General features: G+C 40.1%; 1 protein-coding gene across 5 annotated transcripts in view; it reads right to left on the reverse strand.

Moving 5' to 3' along the window:
- RGS7 (regulator of G protein signaling 7) overlaps window positions 1–13604 on the reverse strand; it is a 248123-nt gene extending 234519 nt beyond the window's left edge. For 2 of the 5 annotated variants that reach the window (XM_074863229.1, XM_074863230.1), the window contains exons 1-2: window positions 13491–13602; window positions 13074–13185 (exon numbers count right to left, since the gene is read on the reverse strand). In XM_074863229.1, coding sequence (XP_074719330.1) covers window positions 13074–13185; window positions 13491–13579 — 201 coding nt within the window. In that variant the 5' untranslated portion in view covers window positions 13580–13602. Of the gene's footprint in view, window positions 1–13073; window positions 13186–13490 lie in introns of all 5 variants that reach the window. The other 3 variants (XM_074863227.1, XM_074863228.1, XM_074863231.1) reach the window with 3 other exon arrangements.
- Window positions 13605–18077: the final 4473 nt, after the last annotated feature.

Genomic DNA, 18077 nt, shown 5'->3' on the forward strand with positions numbered 1-18077 from the left:
ATTCCATATAATTACACACCATTTCAAACACAGCATTTATAGACATTACAGAAGTGAGATTAGGGTGCACTGGTTAGAAAGCACAAAATGCCATTCCGTCAATAAAGGTCAGCACTTCCATTATTCTTGCTTGTTTCAGCACATGAGTTTCCCCTAGACAATTTACAGGAAATGGAAGGGAAAATAACCAAATCATTGGAAAAATTGTTACAGATGCCATCTGGTCTTCACAGATGGGCCTGTACTTTAGGTCATGTACACCTCCTTTCCCTCTGTCATCATCCACTGAAGAATTTGAAGCAGGTAAAGAAACAGAAGCAATAACTCTAGAAAGTATACTATGAGCACACCATGTAGAGATTTTGCCACTGTAACTCCACTCAACACTCCACTGGGAGTCAGACAAAATTCTCCAGACTGATGAAACCTCACTCAAAAGGAATACAAAATCTGTTAGTCAGAAAGTCAAAGGTTAGATCTGTAATGAATCACAGTGGAATTGTGAAAAACAACTGGAAAAAGGTGTATCAGAAAAACAAGGCAATATTCGCTATTGCAATACTGACATCATTATACACTGGCCAAAAATATAATTAATCTTACCTTCAGTGTTTCTTCATAATCCATCTGAATTATCTCCAAATTACAAGTGGGAAACACAGACACAAAATGACTACCACTTTGTCAAACAGGACAGCAGATTCATATCCATGTTCTCACTGCCCAAATTTTTAATGCAATACTTGACTTTAGATACTCTCCTTGCTCTTAAGCAAACCACATTCTGGTACTATTACAAGAATTCTCCAGCCGTAAGGAATTTACAGTTTTTACAGCACTTGCACAAATGAAGAGTTTCTGCAGTTCCAATCTTCCTACTCAGAGAAGTGGGAGGGGTTGTTTACTTCTAAGGTAAATACTGTTTCACTTATTATTTAAAATAATATCTACCTCTTACTGCATCCTAAGTAGTTAAGCACAAAGTGCCTGTATGCCTTTCAGCTTGCTTGTTATGGAGTGATTTATTCAAAACCATTCAGCAGCACAATCTAGACTTAACCTTCCTTCTCTCACACTCAGTCTCCCTCTGCGTGATCACATTCAGTCTTAAAGGGAGGCAACCAGCCGAGATCTGACAGATTAGAAGAGTGATGTGCAGACCACTCATTACAAATCAGCCTAGCATTAGAAAAATTATGGCTACTGTGCATTTCAGTATAATACGCTATCTGCCACTGCTTTTCCACGTGTCCTCAAGTCACCATCCATCTCTTCCTTCAGGAAGAAGGTATTACACTGGCTAATGACTATTAGCTCATTTATTCTCACCTGTCAGAAGTCATTCACTGCATTAATAGTTAATGTTACAATTGATATGTCAATTATGAAAACTTATTTAGCTTGTAGAAGGGCAATTCATTCAAAAGTCATCATTACATTTACTTGTTTTGAAGGGAAAATGGAAAATATAAACAAAACATAATGTTTCATCTAATTCATTCTACAATATAGCCTACTTTAGCGGAAAAAAGCTGGAATTCACACCTCTAGCACACTACCACCAGGACACCACCACTTAAGAACTTCTGTAGCATTTCACCAATCCAGGAACCATGTGGTTCTACTTTTCAAGGAATTAACCTTAATAACCTGAGTGAGAACAGCAGTTACTCTGCACTTAGGGCCACACAAATAAAGTCAAATTTCACCTCTACTTCTACAAGATAAATAGGAAAGAGCTTAGCTTAACTGTTAAGAAAAAGAAAAAAAAAAAAAAAAAAGGACAGGGCATTTTCCCCCTCAACTGCATCTACTACATGCTTCAAACGTTCAAGAAAGTACCTGTCCCAAGGACAGCTAATAGTGCAGTAACACAGCACACTGAACGTTTCTAGTAACGCTCTAAAGTCAAACTGGCTAACACATAAGCATGTAATTAGTCCATCTTGTAAGCACTATTTAAGATAGCTTGCAAAAAGGACAAAAATATTTAAATGTAACTAACAATATGGCTAAAACTTAAATTGATGCTAATATATTCATGTCAGCTGTGGATTGCTTAGCTAAAATCCATTTACCACATCTATATGGATTATACAAAAAGATCAAAAAGGTGGAATGAGGGAGAAAAGTGAAAACATACAGAAACATATTTCCTCTTGCTAAGGTCTGTCAAGATAACAAACAACAAAACCACTGATGGAGAAAATCATGTGAACGACTGAATTTGTAGCGAGCTTCATGTCCATTTTTGTGATCCTCAAACAACATTCTGAAGGTGACACAAAGACCATTCCATGCACTGAGGGATAAAATGGAAATTATCTAGTCTCAGCCTCTTCTGACTAGTTTCCCCAAATCACTTCACCACCTCTTGTTTTATACTCAGATTGCAAATTTTATGCACAGAAATTATCTTTTCCGTTTGCTAACAGAATGCTAAAGCCAGTAGCCTCTTTTGTGTAACATGAGTGCAGGCAAACAGCAGTGTTTAGGCTGGGTGATGAACACATGGTGACAGTAGAGGCTTCCTACCCTTGAAACTGCAGAATGAGCATCAGTGAATCAAAACCACCAGCAAAAGACTTGATCAACAATTGGACCGGGACACCAATATCAACACCCAGACACTGCTGATGAGGCCAGCATTCATTCCTTCCTCCAGAGTCCCTCCCAGCACCCCAGTGGGATGTGTGCTCAGTGCCCAGGGGGAAGAGCACCACCTAGTGAACCTCCGGCTCCATTTCCAGAAGAACCTGCACAATCCTGGCGGTCTCGGTTCAACCCAGTTTATCTCGCCATAGTCGCCAGACAGAGCAATTGGTGGTATGCCTCATACAAAGGCAAATGTATTGCAAGTGACAGAATGATGTGAGGCTAAATATTTTTCTTTCAGTGCCACACACACAGCGTTTTGTCCTTGACCCTACTCCATGTCCTTTAATATTGCCAAGAGTGACAAAGAATAAGCCCCATAAAATGTTCTACGTAAACTATTTCAAAGGACACAAAGGGTAGAAATCCTGCCTGAAGGAGAAGCAAGTATAGTTGTTCAATATAATTTTTTTAAAAAAAAAAAAAAAAAAAAAAGGATGGCAAGTCAAAGTCCTGAGCTAACACCCTCTCTGACAACATAAACGGACATCTCAGCATCTGTGTTTATCTTCATTTAGATAACAGACATCAGCGAGGTGGAAGAAAAATTAGAACCTTCAGAGACAACCCACAGTTACACGTTTATACCTGTGCAAGATATCTTATTTTCTGCAGTTTAAAGTGAGAGTGAGGTCCTAAACTTTGGAATATGGAAGTAGAAAGGATTGTCAAGTCCAGTGTCCTGGAACCAAAGTTAGCCCTCAATTTCTAGACAGCAAAAAAAAATGTAAACCAAAAGAATCCCAGAGGCAATAGCATTGGCTATGGCCTGCCTGACCAACTATGTACCAAAGTTTCTGTTAAAAAGTTAATGGCATGACAGCTACAGATGCATCACCACAGATAAATACAAACACAACTACATAAATAGAACATGTCTACACACTTTTCTTCTGAATGTACCTCAAAATGAGATACAAACACTACCTCAATATAAGAACAGAACAGTGCGTTTAGTAAATAGGTGAACATAAACTTCAATGTCCAAAGGCAATGCTGTAGAAGTAGAGTTGATGGCAAAGAAAAAGCAAGGTCAGAACTATTTTTTTTTTCCACTATAAATGAACCTGAGCGCTTCAGGTCACAACTGTCCGTAGAACAGAACAGTTGCTTAAACTCTGAAAAGCTTTTCCTATAGCAGAGATAATACTGTCATAGTACAGGTTTTTAAGAAATGAGCACAGATAAAGCAGTATATAATTTATTTCTGTTTTAAACAAGCCAAAGGTATTTCTCCTCTCTCTTGGAAACCAAACCAATGCGTTAACTTTACTGGGAATTAGTATGGCTCTTCTACTCTGATGGACACTGGTGTGCCCTCTAGACCACAGGAGCCAGAATCTAAATATTTCATTCAGGTAGTGTGATGATTCCACGGAGTAATAGACATGATTTATGAAAAGGCATTAAAAACCTTTAGCTCCTAGTGACTTGAATGAGATTTGTTGTTGCTTAGTAACTCTTAAAAAACCAGACATTTGAAAGCTAGTAATACTGTGAGCAGCTGGGTAGGACTCTTGTTGTTTATAGTATTCTAATTGTCTAAGACTGCATTCCTATCACTGTAGTACTTCACCATCCAATGTAGTACTTTGATAAATTTAAAGTGCTCTGTACCAAGTAAACAGTTGGTCCTCACAGAATTTCACTAAGATGAGTTTAATTAAATTGCAGACCACCTATTTTACAGGTGACACAGCTGAAATAAACTACTCAAGCCATACAGAAACCTTGGTATAGCCCTGTATGATAGCATTATTCATACTAAGTTTTCCATCTGCTACTAAGAAGCCATCCTGTTTTACAGTTCTGAACAATTATATGTCTGCAGCACTAAATGGGCCGACATTGGGGATTTTGTGGTACAGCCATTAAATGTTCTGTATTTTTTCCTCCATACAGACAAAAGTGTTCAACAAAGAGAATTCTTATGGTTAAATATGTGCCTCAAGTTTGTGTAATTTTGAAGGTTTATTATGAGTCTTTGTCATTCTTCTTGTTGATATTGATTCTATATCAAATGCAACTGTATGGCTCCTGCTGATATCAGGAGATGCCGTGAATCTACATCTGAGGGCAGAATCTATCTCACAGAAGATTAATACCTCTTACAGTCTGTAGTTCAGAGAAATGTAGGTGTTAAGAAGCACTAATGTCTTTCTTTCAAAAGACATTCAGTAAACTGCTTATTCATCCTGATATAAAAGTAGATCAGAAAAACTGTGGTTTTCCACCAGAATTTACGGTGCTTTTAAATAACAGCTATTCAAAATACTTCAGTGCAATTCATTTTTACAATGTGCAAGACAAAGTACAATAGTGCTACATCATATACATGAGAAATTGTCAAAAATTATTCTATATTTAAATGCCCCTAGTAAAACCTTTTGCTCATGTTTATTCAGTTATGATCAATTATAAATTAATAATCAGATTACAATAAAAGTGGGCCTGGCTGGCATAATATTCCTTCCAAAATAAATTCCAGGGGGACTGTATGTATATTTTCTTTTTTTACTGTGGATTGCTATTTAATCAATAATGAAGAACAGCCACAAAAGCAACGTGCCAGTAAGAGTCCTGACCCCACAGACTCTGTCATAAAAGCAGACCCACCCCACTGCCATTGCTTGTCCCACAGCAGCAGGACTCTGCACTGCTGTGAGGATATTTATAACTGCCAATCTGTTTGTTAGATCAGACTCCTGAAATACTGTAAGTGCATATGCATGTACATACATGAAAGGAAACACACAACTCCAGCAGAAGTGATGCAAAAGAGTTAATACAGCTTCAACATTCCTATCTTACCTGGTTTCAGTAAAAATGGTACAAGGGTGCAGGAGAATGGTGATTTCACTGTGATGATAAATTTCTATCTGGATGGTCCTTAGGGCCTATTTGGCTCTTGCTTAAGGTTTTTCAGAATTAAACCAGCACACCTTTGATATGAATACCATATGATAAATTCTGAGAGACTTCCCCAAAAAGATTTCTCATTTGAATGACACTGTGGATCTAATGCCCTTCAAATTTCATTTAATGGCTATCAAAGATGTCCTCAATTGAGTAGAAATAGCACAATTATAAAAATCTTGAGAAATAGGCATCTTCATTGGGAAAATATGGATAAAATATAGATTACAGTGTCATCTCTCCAGTTCCTATTCATTAGCAATGAACTCTTAGCCAGAAGTATATTTGAAGGAAGAGCAGGTAACAACAGTAAAAAAAAGCAAGTGTGATGTCTCTGGCTTTTGATGCCCTGATCACCTTCGCAGACAAAGCAGCTTCTCTGAAACTCAGCTCATAAAGCTGTCTTCTCAGAGACACACAGAACATTACAAACAAATTGAGAGACATCCATAGCAGCATCTGACAAAGGAAGCTTTCAAACATAGATATACACGCACACGAGCACAAAACAGGCCCCAAATTTTAGGAGGCTAAACAGTCCAAATGCCAAGCTCCCATCTCTGTCAGTTAAGACGTCTGTATGTTATCTAGAAAAATCTTCACTGACAGTTACAATGGCTTTATGAGATGCTCCTATGCCTGTTCCTACAGCTCCCTTTCTTGGCCAGCCTGCTCTCCTGCACTAACCCCAGGCAGATCTCACTCTCCAGATGAAGCTGTGGTTCCCAACTCTGCTTCTCATACAGATCAGCTCCAAGGATTAATGTCCCCTGTGGCTTCTCAGCCAACCTCACTCCCACTATATCTATTCCCAATTACTCTTATAACCAACACGTACTTTAATAACTAGCTCAACCTTTTTATCTTCAGTGTTTTTTTACAGCTGGTGGCAATCAAGACCAAAAATCAAAATTCTCGGCTGATCCCTTCACCATGTAAAATTGTACACGTACTTTTTTTCTAAAGTGGTCAATCTCCTCCTCCTCCTAATCCCACCCTCAAAGTTTTCTTCCCTTACTCATTTTTGTAAGGTTCATATTAGCACTATTAGAATCCAGACTTTTCTTGCCTTGATTGTTTGCTCCTACATTTCCAACTTCTTCCCCTTACTACTGCAATCCTTTTCCATTTAAAAAAAAAAAAAAACAAAACAAAACAACGCTATTCCTGGTAGTATTTTGCAAGCTTAGCCCCAATGGGTGTCTCTTCCGTAGAAAGTAGTTTGCTCTAGTTTACAAAAAAAAGGATTTTCCACTGCTCTGAAATGTCACTGTCATGCCTCAGTTTACCCATCTGTGACACAGAGAATAATTATATGCATCTCTTTTTTAAAAGTTTTATTTTTTTAGAGATATAGTTGAAAACCAGGTATTGCCCACACTCTATATTATTATATAACTGCAGTCTTTACCTTTCCCCAACACTTTGTCTGAAAAGTTTTATAGCATATAACAAACAATTAAACATATTCTGCTGGTGACTTTATTCTGTTCTTTCTAGGCTTCACCTGGGATTTAGGTTTGAAAATGGACTTCATAAGTCAAATTTCTTCTCTTTTAGTAGCTTTACAGACTGATTTGAAGAAGCTGGTGTAGTGCTTCCTATACTAAAAACTACAGCTAAGCTTCAACTGGTTTGTGATTCCTGAATTGGGAAAATAGCCACATTTTAACAAGCTGTATTTACATGCAAGTATTTTAATGTGCCCTCATTATAGTTCATGTCAACTTTGGGAATCTGTCAAATGTGACCATAGAGGTTACTATAAAAATTCCTGCAGTCCACAAAGAATGTTGTATGTCTGAAGTAAAAGAAAACAAAACTCTAAACTCCAAAACAAACAATTTCTGACTCCGTATTGCACGTCACTATCAATAGCATCATTGTTTCCATAGCTACAAATGTAGACTGCTTCAAAGGAAAGAAGCAGAGAAACTGAAAATGACAATGCACAATCAAAACAGGCACATACAGTTTTCAGACGGCACATGTGGGATGGAGAAAGGAAGTAACATGGTGGCACAGAATTCTGTGGGGTTTTTGCATTTGACAGTAATGCCAGTGATCCAAGCACATCAAGCTCAGAACAGTAAGCAGCAGTTAACCTCTCACTGCAATATCACTTGATACATTTCAACACCTAGTGGAAGGAAGAGGAGAACAGAAGGATAGAAAATACCAGCAGGAATCACCAAAGGAAATACACAGGGCAGGAGACCTACTCCTGCAGACTCAGACACATTTTCAATCTGATTTCCTTGGTATTTTCAGTGGTTCTGCATGGTTGTGAAGACAATCAAATCCTTTTTACTGCTCTTATCACAAATTATGCCAAAACATACATGCTACACCTAGTAGTAACAATAACCATTCCAGGAGAGGATACAGCATCAAAGCGAATCACTGCACAGGGGGTAGATATAGAAAGCGAGGGTGAGAGCATACAGGGAAACGTGCAGTCTCACCTCATGAAAGGCACTCCACAGCATCTAGCAACTATTCTGTCCTTCAGTATTAAGTTCCTGCCCTCTAAATATTACCTCTGTGATAGCTTACTTCAACATCAACCAACTGCTCCAGAACTACAACATCCTCATAACTTTCACACTGGATAGGGAGGTAAATTTTGTTCTTCCTACAGCTGGAGTTCCTAAGGTCCACACACGCAGACCTTTCTCTGTCAATTCTATAATGATGTGCGTTGGAATAAAAACAAGACCAGCATCCAAGACTCGCTACAGTACCACTCTTCTTGGAAGAAACTGCACAACGTAGCAGTATACTGCAATTTAATTAAAAAACAAAGCAAAGCAAAAGCCCTTTATCTATAGTATCTTAAGAGTACTCTGGCATTTGCAATGTAGTAACAAACTCAGTAGTTTACACCAGGAGCAAGATGTCTCCATAGGTTGTGGTGGCATATTCAGAAATCTATCAGACTAATTCTTCCCTTATCAAAGAGAGTGACAACACTTAGAAAAAAATCCCACCTACCATGTCCTTCCTTAGTCTCACAGGCTCTAAGGAATACAGTTATCTGTGATAACATTTTCTTCCTACAATCTTTTTTAAGAGAGCAGTTGATAAAAGCCACATGAGAACACAGTATTATCTGCACACTACACTAAAAGTCATCTCTAGTACAAGCTTAGGAGAGGAGAATCGTTATTAGAAGATGGTGGTCACTATTTCCTCAAATATTGCTACTGCACAGCTATTGCTCCTTTACAACAACATTTGCTAAGTATCATGCTTTGAAGGCATGGTTACTACGAAGAATACCAGATCACGGTAAACTAAGAAGTAGCTTGAGATTACAAATTCAGCCCTTGCTATACATGATTACTGACATATATGACCTTCAACAATTGTCACAAGAACAGAAGAAACACCACATTATCTTCATTACAGCACTGAAGGCCCCAACTGTTAGCAATTCTAATCAGCTTTGGCAAAAGCTATTTTAACACTCGGGGCAGTGAGGAAGGTAGAGAATCAAAGTCTCAGTCACAAGAATATTACTACACAGACAAGGCTAATCTTATCATGTCTCAAATTAAGCTAGTTCAGACAGCAATACGATAACCATTAAACTTACAAATTAGAACTCCTAATCCTTGCAGCATATGTTTGAATAAAAAAAATCAAGCAAAACTCAGACTAGAAAGGTAAACAAAGGTTTAGAAGGACCAGCAGTAAGTCTAAAATGGAAGTTCTTCAAAGACAACTCTTATTCTTTTAATTATTTGTACCACACATGAGATTTTTTTTTTTTTTTTAAGAAAACAAAAAGGCAGGTCAGGCCCTGAAACTTAGAAAAGCTGCACAATGTGGGCCTTATATTACATCTCAAATTTCTTCTTTAAGACCTAGCTTGCAGCAGTAAGTTAGAGTTGTTGAAACTCAAGATTTCTCTATGAGCAACTTGTGATGTTAAAATACTATGGATTCTAGCATCTTATTACTTTTAATTGCAGACTGGAACTGACTCTATTGGAGCGGAAGTAAAAGCAGGGGTTTTACAGTTTTCATGTTGGCCTTGGGTTACTAGCAGAAAAATTCGGGACTTTTTCTAAGGTATGTCAGTACCAACGATGCGTCACATGTCATTACTTTATAATTAGGCTGATAGCCAAAAAGAATAATGCGGCTGGTATGCTATTAAAATAAATAGTATTGCCCAAGGCATAAAAACCCTGACACAAGCATCTTAAAAGCCAGTGTAAAAATGATATAAGGAACTATTCATCTGTGCTTCTGTCTTTTCCGTCACAGATTCAAATAAGTAATTCTAACTTATGTATGCATTAAATATATAATTATCCTATGCTGACTTTTTAAAAAAATATTTCATATCTGAAAGCAAAATGCAGTGAAACCCTTCTTTGTCTATGACTACACGCTACAATGAGAATAACAGGCTATCTACACTTTATATTACTCTAGATTACAATTTGATAATCCATCTTTCTTCAACCCTTCAAGTAAGTAACTAATCACAAACCAAATACATTTAAAAAAATAGAAAAATAGCCCTTTTTGTGAAGAGTTTGCAATTTACTTAAGGTGCAATAATGATTCTATAACGATTTATGCCTTAAATACCAGATTTGTAAACACTGGAACTTCATTCTGTATCGAATTTTCTATAAAATGCTCCTGACAGAATCAGGATTTAGGAAACTCAGGGCTGTAACTCTATGTAGTTTAGAAGATACTTAGTTCAGATTGTGTCCAAAAGTTAGACAGACTGGCAGAATTACCAGATTACAAAATTGTGTTTTATAGCCAAAATAATGGTCTTCACTCAGCATGGCCAAATATTAGTTCTTCGTTAAGACAAATAATAACAGATCTCCCATCTATTCCTTGCAGGTACACACATCACAAAATGTGTGCTATTCCATGTGTTGATGTTGTATAAACTAGTAGAAGAAAGCATTGCCCCATTTGTGGATTTCAGCAACATTATTCAAAATGTCAGACTTCAAATTCAGTTTCCTTCTGAAGCCAGCCAATAGCACATTTACATTTTTTTCTAACTACTATTAATACTTTTCCAGTTGGCCAAAAAAAAAAAAATTTTTTTTAAAAAAAAAAAGAGTCCTTCATGAAGCTGGCAGATCTGGTTCTTTGTTCCCTCTGCACAGTGCTTTCATTTCCAACACAATGACAGACAGAGAAGTATTGTGTTTTCAAATGTATTACAAGGAATCCTGTGATTTAGTTGTTGCTATTAAAGAATTATATTCAGAGATTATATATTCTGAAGTGAAATTATTTCCATCTAACTATCCTCCTCTTATGTTCTAGACAGAATTTATAACACATTCGATTACAGCAGTATCATACTGCAGAAAAAGGCAGGTGACTTTTAAGAAAGTTATCTATTATTTTGTTGCCTATTCCTTGAATACTGCCAAAGGAAGGACTACTTAGTTTTCTCTCTGTACTCTAACACCAGTGTACACAGTCTTAAATGATTTTTTGATTCATCGTACTACAAAAATAAGTTGACATGTACAAAGCTAAATATGGCAGGTAATGCTGTAGAAGGTCAATGTTCTTCGGAAGTTTAATACTCAGTGCACCAGTTGCTCTTCAGTGACAACAAGGGAAGGACCACTGCTACACTGGAAGACACAAGACTGGTATCATCCCTTTACCGCTAATTTGCAGACAACTGAAAAGGTGTTTGATGCTTTGATTTGCCAAGCATATACCTGAGGTTTTGTGTCCTATCTCTGCTCCCAACTTTCAAATTTCCCCTGCATCACCAGGATTCTGGTCACTTGTCTCAGCAGTCCCATTTCAATCTGGAGGCTGCTCATGGGCAATGTTATGTTTTAGCATGAGGTCACACTAAATATAATGGGTCGCAAGCTTGACCAGTTCCTCAGACGAAGTAACCATGGGAGAAGAGAAACAGTTTCTCTGTTTCCCTCCGCGTACTAAATAAGACTTTTCTCAGCATGGAATTACATGACAAATGTGGAAAGATTCTGTTTAGAAAGATCAAAAACCTATAAAGAACAACATAAGCTTTGGTGTATTGCTTTTAATATATGCAGCATATTTTCACATATAAATTCATGCATTCAATGACATTTTAAAACACACTTGTGTCAACGGCAAGGTAACCCCATATTTTTCTAGATGTGCATTCTTACATAGACAGATAACTAAGGTTAAATTCATAGATTAATTCACTTATGTAAAAAGAGCCTAATCTTTCAAAATACCACATGACCAACTAACTGAAATCAGAAACATATTTGAAAATATGCATGCCTCAGACTTCAATTTGAGACTATTTTTTAATTTCTGGGAAAATAACACCACAGTTACTGATGATACCTCAGTTCACCTCAAGAACTAAACTGAGTACATATCAGATGCTTTCTATTACAGTTAACTTGCAAAAGGAAAAGTCAATGCCTCTAACAAAGTAAAAACATTGATTTTTTTCCACCTGATAAAAACAACCACAAGCAAGTTAGAAAGTACTGTGTTCTAGGCATAAACAAGTAGTTGCATAATTATGTATTTCAGTCTGTGACAGCAAAGTTATTTTTCTCCATTATTATTAGAATTTATTTTGTTATTCTTTTTTGATAAATGCAATTAAAGCTTTATAAAAAAAATAAATGTATAAACACATCTCAAAATCCCCAAGCATCTACTGTCACTTAAATGCAAGCACAGTGGCTAAATAAGCCCCACTACTGGAGTTCAATGTCTGGAAATTTGTGTATTGATGCTATTAGAATAACTACATTAGAAATCATTCCCAGAGAGAATCCCTGGAGTGTATGTGTTTGGGTTTTTTTTAAGTTGTGGCGATTGCAGATAAATAAGATCTTTAATCAGTTTTTCCCCTTCATATGGAATAAGTTAACGGTTCTGATTTCCCTGCACTCTGAAAATCTTTGCCCAGAGACAGAAATACAAAATATTGTATGATACAGTTAATATTTAGCTTTAGAATATATTAATTCAATTTACAAATAGAATTTTACAAGTGAACACTTGAACTCAAAAAATGTTCCAGTCTCTGGCACGTCACCACCATCGCTATCATATGTATCAATGCAGAAAGCGAACAAAATGCATCAAGTATTTCAAATTGAAAACCAACTGTTTCTGAACATGACGCAAAGTTGACACGTGTGTGTATTTTACCATTTAAAACAACAGATTCAGTCATTTCTCAAAACAGAAGTCGCTAGTAGTACCTGGAATACAGATCCTCTTTGTACATGCCATTTAACCTGCATTAGGCAGCACAAACGTGAACAGACACAAAACATCCCAAATTAGTGGCAGGTGATTATGTTCTGAAATCAGACTGCTCCATTCAATGCAAAGCACAGCAGCAGCATCTATTCATCAAATTGAAGAGAAACAGCAAAAATAACAGCTCACTTGCTAGGCAAGAGAGTCCAGGACTTCACCATTTCCTGAAGTCCCTTCCTCAGCTTCTCAAAAACACAAAGGCTTACCTTTCTGTACACCAGCATGTTTGGGGATTCATCAGCCACCCCGTTGCTGCTTTGCCCATAATTATTTCCTTGTGCCATGTCCCACAGGTTTGATCTGCTTTTGAACGCTGCACTGTAAAAGGCAAAAATGGTTTCAAGTAAGACATCGCCTCAGGTCTCCTTCCTTCCCCGATGATTAATGGACCTGACTTTCTACCAACGTGTCGTCAGAATCAGTGTAAGCTCTTACTCCAACAGATATTTACATTGGAGCAAAGCTGCTAATTCACCATTTACTGTCATTACTCTCTTTTGCCCGTAAATAATGAATGTAATATGTTAATCTAATTTAGACGTTAATGAATTGTCACTCCGAATAGCTCCCTGACATACCACTAACCACCATATCACGCAGACGCCTCCTCACAAGGCACACACCTTCCGCCCTGCACAGCCTTCACCCAGGGGTACTCCGCACCTTCCCGGGCACACTTTTGGGAGGACTGACTCGGCCCGCGACTGCGCATCCAGCAGTGCCCCTCTCCTCACAGCTCGGGCCATAGCAACTTTCACAACCCTCAAACGCACAGAAAGCAAACCAGACGCTTTAAACTTCTCTTTAATTCACCGCCACGTGTGTGCCCTTACACACATGCCGGGGGAGGGAAGCAGGTGACGGGGCTGGGGGGAAGGAAGAAACAAGCCAGAAAACCTTTCCGGTTGCTTTCACCTACTTTCATCGTACTTCACTGCAAAGCACCGGCTCCGCCGCCAGCCCCGTCTCCTCCCCGCGGTCACACGGGAGCTGCACTAAGCGAGAGCCCAGATCCTGCCGTAGCTCTGGCTTTGCACGCAGGTGTAAGAATGTGCTCCATCTACAGACCACACCGGCGGCTGCGGAGAGCCCGGGGGGGCTGAGCCCTACTCCGAACACTTCCCCCCAAAGCCCTCCCCTGACCCCCAGACCTCGCGCGCGCGGGCTTCGCTGCCCCTCGCCCCCCGCCCTGCCCTGCCCGCCCGGAGAACCGGCTGGCCCGACGCGCAGCCCGACGCGGCGCGGAGCCCGGCGCGGCGCCCGCGGGTTCAGCACCGCGGACAGCGGCGGCAGCACGGCCCGGGGCGGCTGGCGGCGGCGCCCCGGCCCCCCCCACCCCCCACCCCCCTCCCCCCCAACCCCGGCGGGGGGGCGCGGAGGGGCGCGGAGCGCGGCCCCCGCCCGGCTCGTTACCTCCTGGGCCAAGGTCACTGCGCGGTGGCGGCGGCTCCTCGCCTCCTGCCGCTGCTCCTGGCGCGCCCCGCGCGGTCGGTGTCAGCCGGCGGCGGGCGGAGGGACGCGGCGATGGCTCATAGCACACACAGGCGCACACACACACACGCACTGCGGGCGGAGGCGCTGCCGGTGCCGCCGCCGAGGCTGCGGCTCTCCCCTGCTCTGCCGGAGCGGCAGCAGCTCAGCTCCCTCCCCGCAATGGAGCGGCCGTCACGTGGGGGACGGGCACGTCAAAGGTGCTGCTGCTGTTGCTGCCGCTCCGCCACACAGCACACACACACACACCACACCCCCACACACCCCCCTCCTCCTCCTCCTCCTCCTCCTCGGCGCTCTCGGCTCGCACACCGAAAACAGCGGCCAAGAAGCCGCAGCTGGCAGCGGATCTGGCAGCAGCCCCTGTCAATGAGATTAGGCAGCACTGGAGGGCTGGGCAGGAAGAAAATGTGGGCTAATGGGATAGGGAAGGAAGGGGGGGTTGCTGGTGGAAGACACTGGTGGGCAAAGTGTGTCGCCTTCTTACTGCTTCAGCGGCAGCAACAGGGAATGTGCCCGTTCCTCTGCCTTATGCTGGACAGACACCTACCTCATGTGTTTTCTTCAGTGAGAACCAGGGAGAGCCTGTGCCGTGCCGTGGTGGCACTGCAGACCTCTGAGCAGTGGAACAGAGCGCCGAGAGGGAGTCTGTTCCAGGCGGATGGGAAGGAGCCCTGAGGACGCCTCAGGACGCCCTGGGGGCTCTTTTGCCATGTCCCAGGCAACTGCCTAGTTTGTGAAGGCCTAGCATTGGCCAGGATAAAAGAAAAAGATCAGGTCTGTAAGTCTTACTTCCTCATCACCTATGGACAAGAATGCTTTGATTTTCCAAAAGGGTTGAAATGCCCAGAACTCAACACCCACAAGAAAACAGGATACTTAAGCGGTTAAGCTCTGGGATATTCCCATTTGAAAGTGTCTTTGCTGGAAACAGCGACTCTTATTACAAGAATGATCTTCCAAAAGAAGTTGTCATCTACTGTGCACTGCACCTTGTGGAGTGTGCACTGGTAAGTCACGCAATTCAAGCACAGAGGTTTCCATACATACTGCGTCATCTCCACTCTCACTTTTTCTCCCTTTCTCACATCTCAAAGAGACTCAAATCAACTACTGCAACTAGTTTTAACTACTCTTCCAAACTTTACAGAGGCCTTCAGATCCTTTAACAGAGAATGTGATAAATTAGCTAAGGCAACAATAGGGAGTCACAGTGGCCACAACAAAATAAAGAAAGGAAGGGATGATCTGCACTTCTTGGAGAACTGATGAAAGGAAGAAGACATAGGTTTGATAATGGTCCTACAATGAACACCAGAGTAAAGACAGATGATCTCCAACATGAATAGGAACAGTCTTCAGAGAGAGAAGTAGTAAAAGGTAAAATGACACCACATATAAGAATCAACAACTCAGTTTAATGAGACATATCGGCAGCAAAGGAAAGGAGCTCTGTAGCGGACAGACACTGTATGTCTTGACTTTTACAGAGGAGAATAACTTAGTATGTCACAAGGAAAAGGCAACCTAGAAACAAATGGTGTGGACAAGAGAGAAAGCTGTTTAGAGATGGAAGAGAGATCAACACAAGTGAAAGAAGGAAATTGAAGTAGTATCCGTGGTGAAAGTAGTGGGCAGAGAAAGTTATGAATCTAAAGAATAAACAGAGAACTGGGAAAAGATTTGTTTCCCGTTAAAATCCACTTGACATACAATAGCATCTTGATGAGGCTAAGCAATGAAATCTGAATCAAAATATTAATCTTCCAACAGACCCTGCGATTCAGTCCAGTCCAGTGTTGAGAAATGGGTAGCAGCAATAAATATCTCCATCAGTAATTTCCCTAGCTTTCACACAGACATCCTAAATGAGCAGCACTGCAGTGTTCAGATCTCACAGATTTGATTATGTAAGACTGACAGGGGCACTGGAAGTCAAGGGAAATGCCTCCCAAGATCTGTTAAGAACACAAGTGACACCCCTGTGGTTGCATGGCATCAAAATAAAAACTCAAAATCTTATTTATCAGACTGGTGTTTAAATTACTTTGAGATTAAAAATGGGAACTGCACAAAATACACTTTAAATGCAACTTCACCCTGAAAGAAGAAGGAAAATCATTAAAAACATTGATAATACACATATTCTTTCCATTTGTTCTGCCAGTCAACACTTAACATAGTAATTGTGTTAAAGGGCATAAAAATCAATCACTAGCAAGTTTCCAATAAAGCCATACATTTGTTTTCTTACTCTGCCTCATCTTGTTACTAATCCAAGTGAAAAAACCAGAGAAAATGAAACTCTCTTGTACTGCAGTTCTTGGACTACATACATGAAATTGTTTACAAGAAGACTCCGATCTACCTATTTACTATAAGCTATTCAGCAAATGGATTTTGGCAGGGGTTGTGTGTCTTTGAAAAACTCCCCAACAAAGCTGACTAATTTAGGCAGCAACACTTCCAAGCTTTTATTTTCTGAGTATCTCTTCAAAACTAAAGGCAGAGGTATCCCCAACTGAGTTAGATTTTGGCTATACTGCCTCCAATCTTGTCTTTGCTCTAAGTTTTGCTTTAACCATTCTGATTAATTTCACAAATAAAGTAAAATACAAAATGCTAAAGCAAGTTCTAAAGCAATGACTTGGACCTACTGAAATAAATAGGTGTTTGTCCAGTAACGTCAAAAGGAACTATATTTCACACACAGTCTTTAATCTTGTCCTCAGAACCAGGGGAATAACTCAAACATCCCAGTGATGTGTCTCATAACTACAAACTTGCTCTGCTGAAGGCACACCAAAAATTTTTCCACTTCACCATCATGTCCACTATCAAACTAGAAGCTCTAAACCCTGAAAGGGTTAAGCAGAAGAGAAGACCAGAAACAACCCAATAGAATTTCCTTTTTGTCCCCATTTTGTGGTGAAAGAGACCCTGGGCTGAATTACTTCCATAAATGCAAGTAAGAAGAAAATAATTTCTTTTCAAAATACTTAACTGGATAATCTCATTCTGATGCAGTTGGATGCATTTGTTCAATAGCCTATAAAAGGCTTTAATTCATAAATTACTTACACATCTTCCCCATGTTGGTAGTCATCACTTATCTCACACACAACCAGCATTAGCATCCCCAGAAAGCATGGTCTGCCAGAAGAGGAATGGCCTGTTTCAAAATGCAAGGCAAAACTACTCATTAATAAAACAAAGATGATGGGAAAGGCTGCCAAGGGGCAGCTTTATCTAACAAGGCAATAAAGTACACATGATTTAGCAAGGTGGTGACTACATTTTCTGTGTTTAGTTTGCATCGTCAATACAACTCAAATATTCCCATAACATCACACGCACATGCTATGCAGAACACAGGCATTTTTCAGTCAAAATATTATGTCTGGATGTACATGACGATCAATCTGGATGTGATCAGAAATTTTGCTCTCTGCCCTGCTGACCAATGCTGTAGCATTATGTCAGTATGCTGCCTATGGCCATCAATTTATCTCTTGTCTTATGCCTAGACTGAATGTTCCTTGGAGTAAAAACGTGCTATGCAAACTCTTAGCACAGCACGATCTTGTCCCACGACCAAGTCTTTAGAACATTACAGCATTATAAACAACCACATTCAAATTTGCTAAAATAACACAAACATTCTAATTAACGAAGCTCTAAACACTGACATGAGTTAACACTGTGCTACCTGAAAGTAT

The sequence above is a fragment of the Strix uralensis genome, chromosome 3, assembly GCF_047716275.1.
Source record: "Strix uralensis isolate ZFMK-TIS-50842 chromosome 3, bStrUra1, whole genome shotgun sequence".
NCBI lineage: Eukaryota > Metazoa > Chordata > Aves > Strigiformes > Strigidae > Strix > Strix uralensis.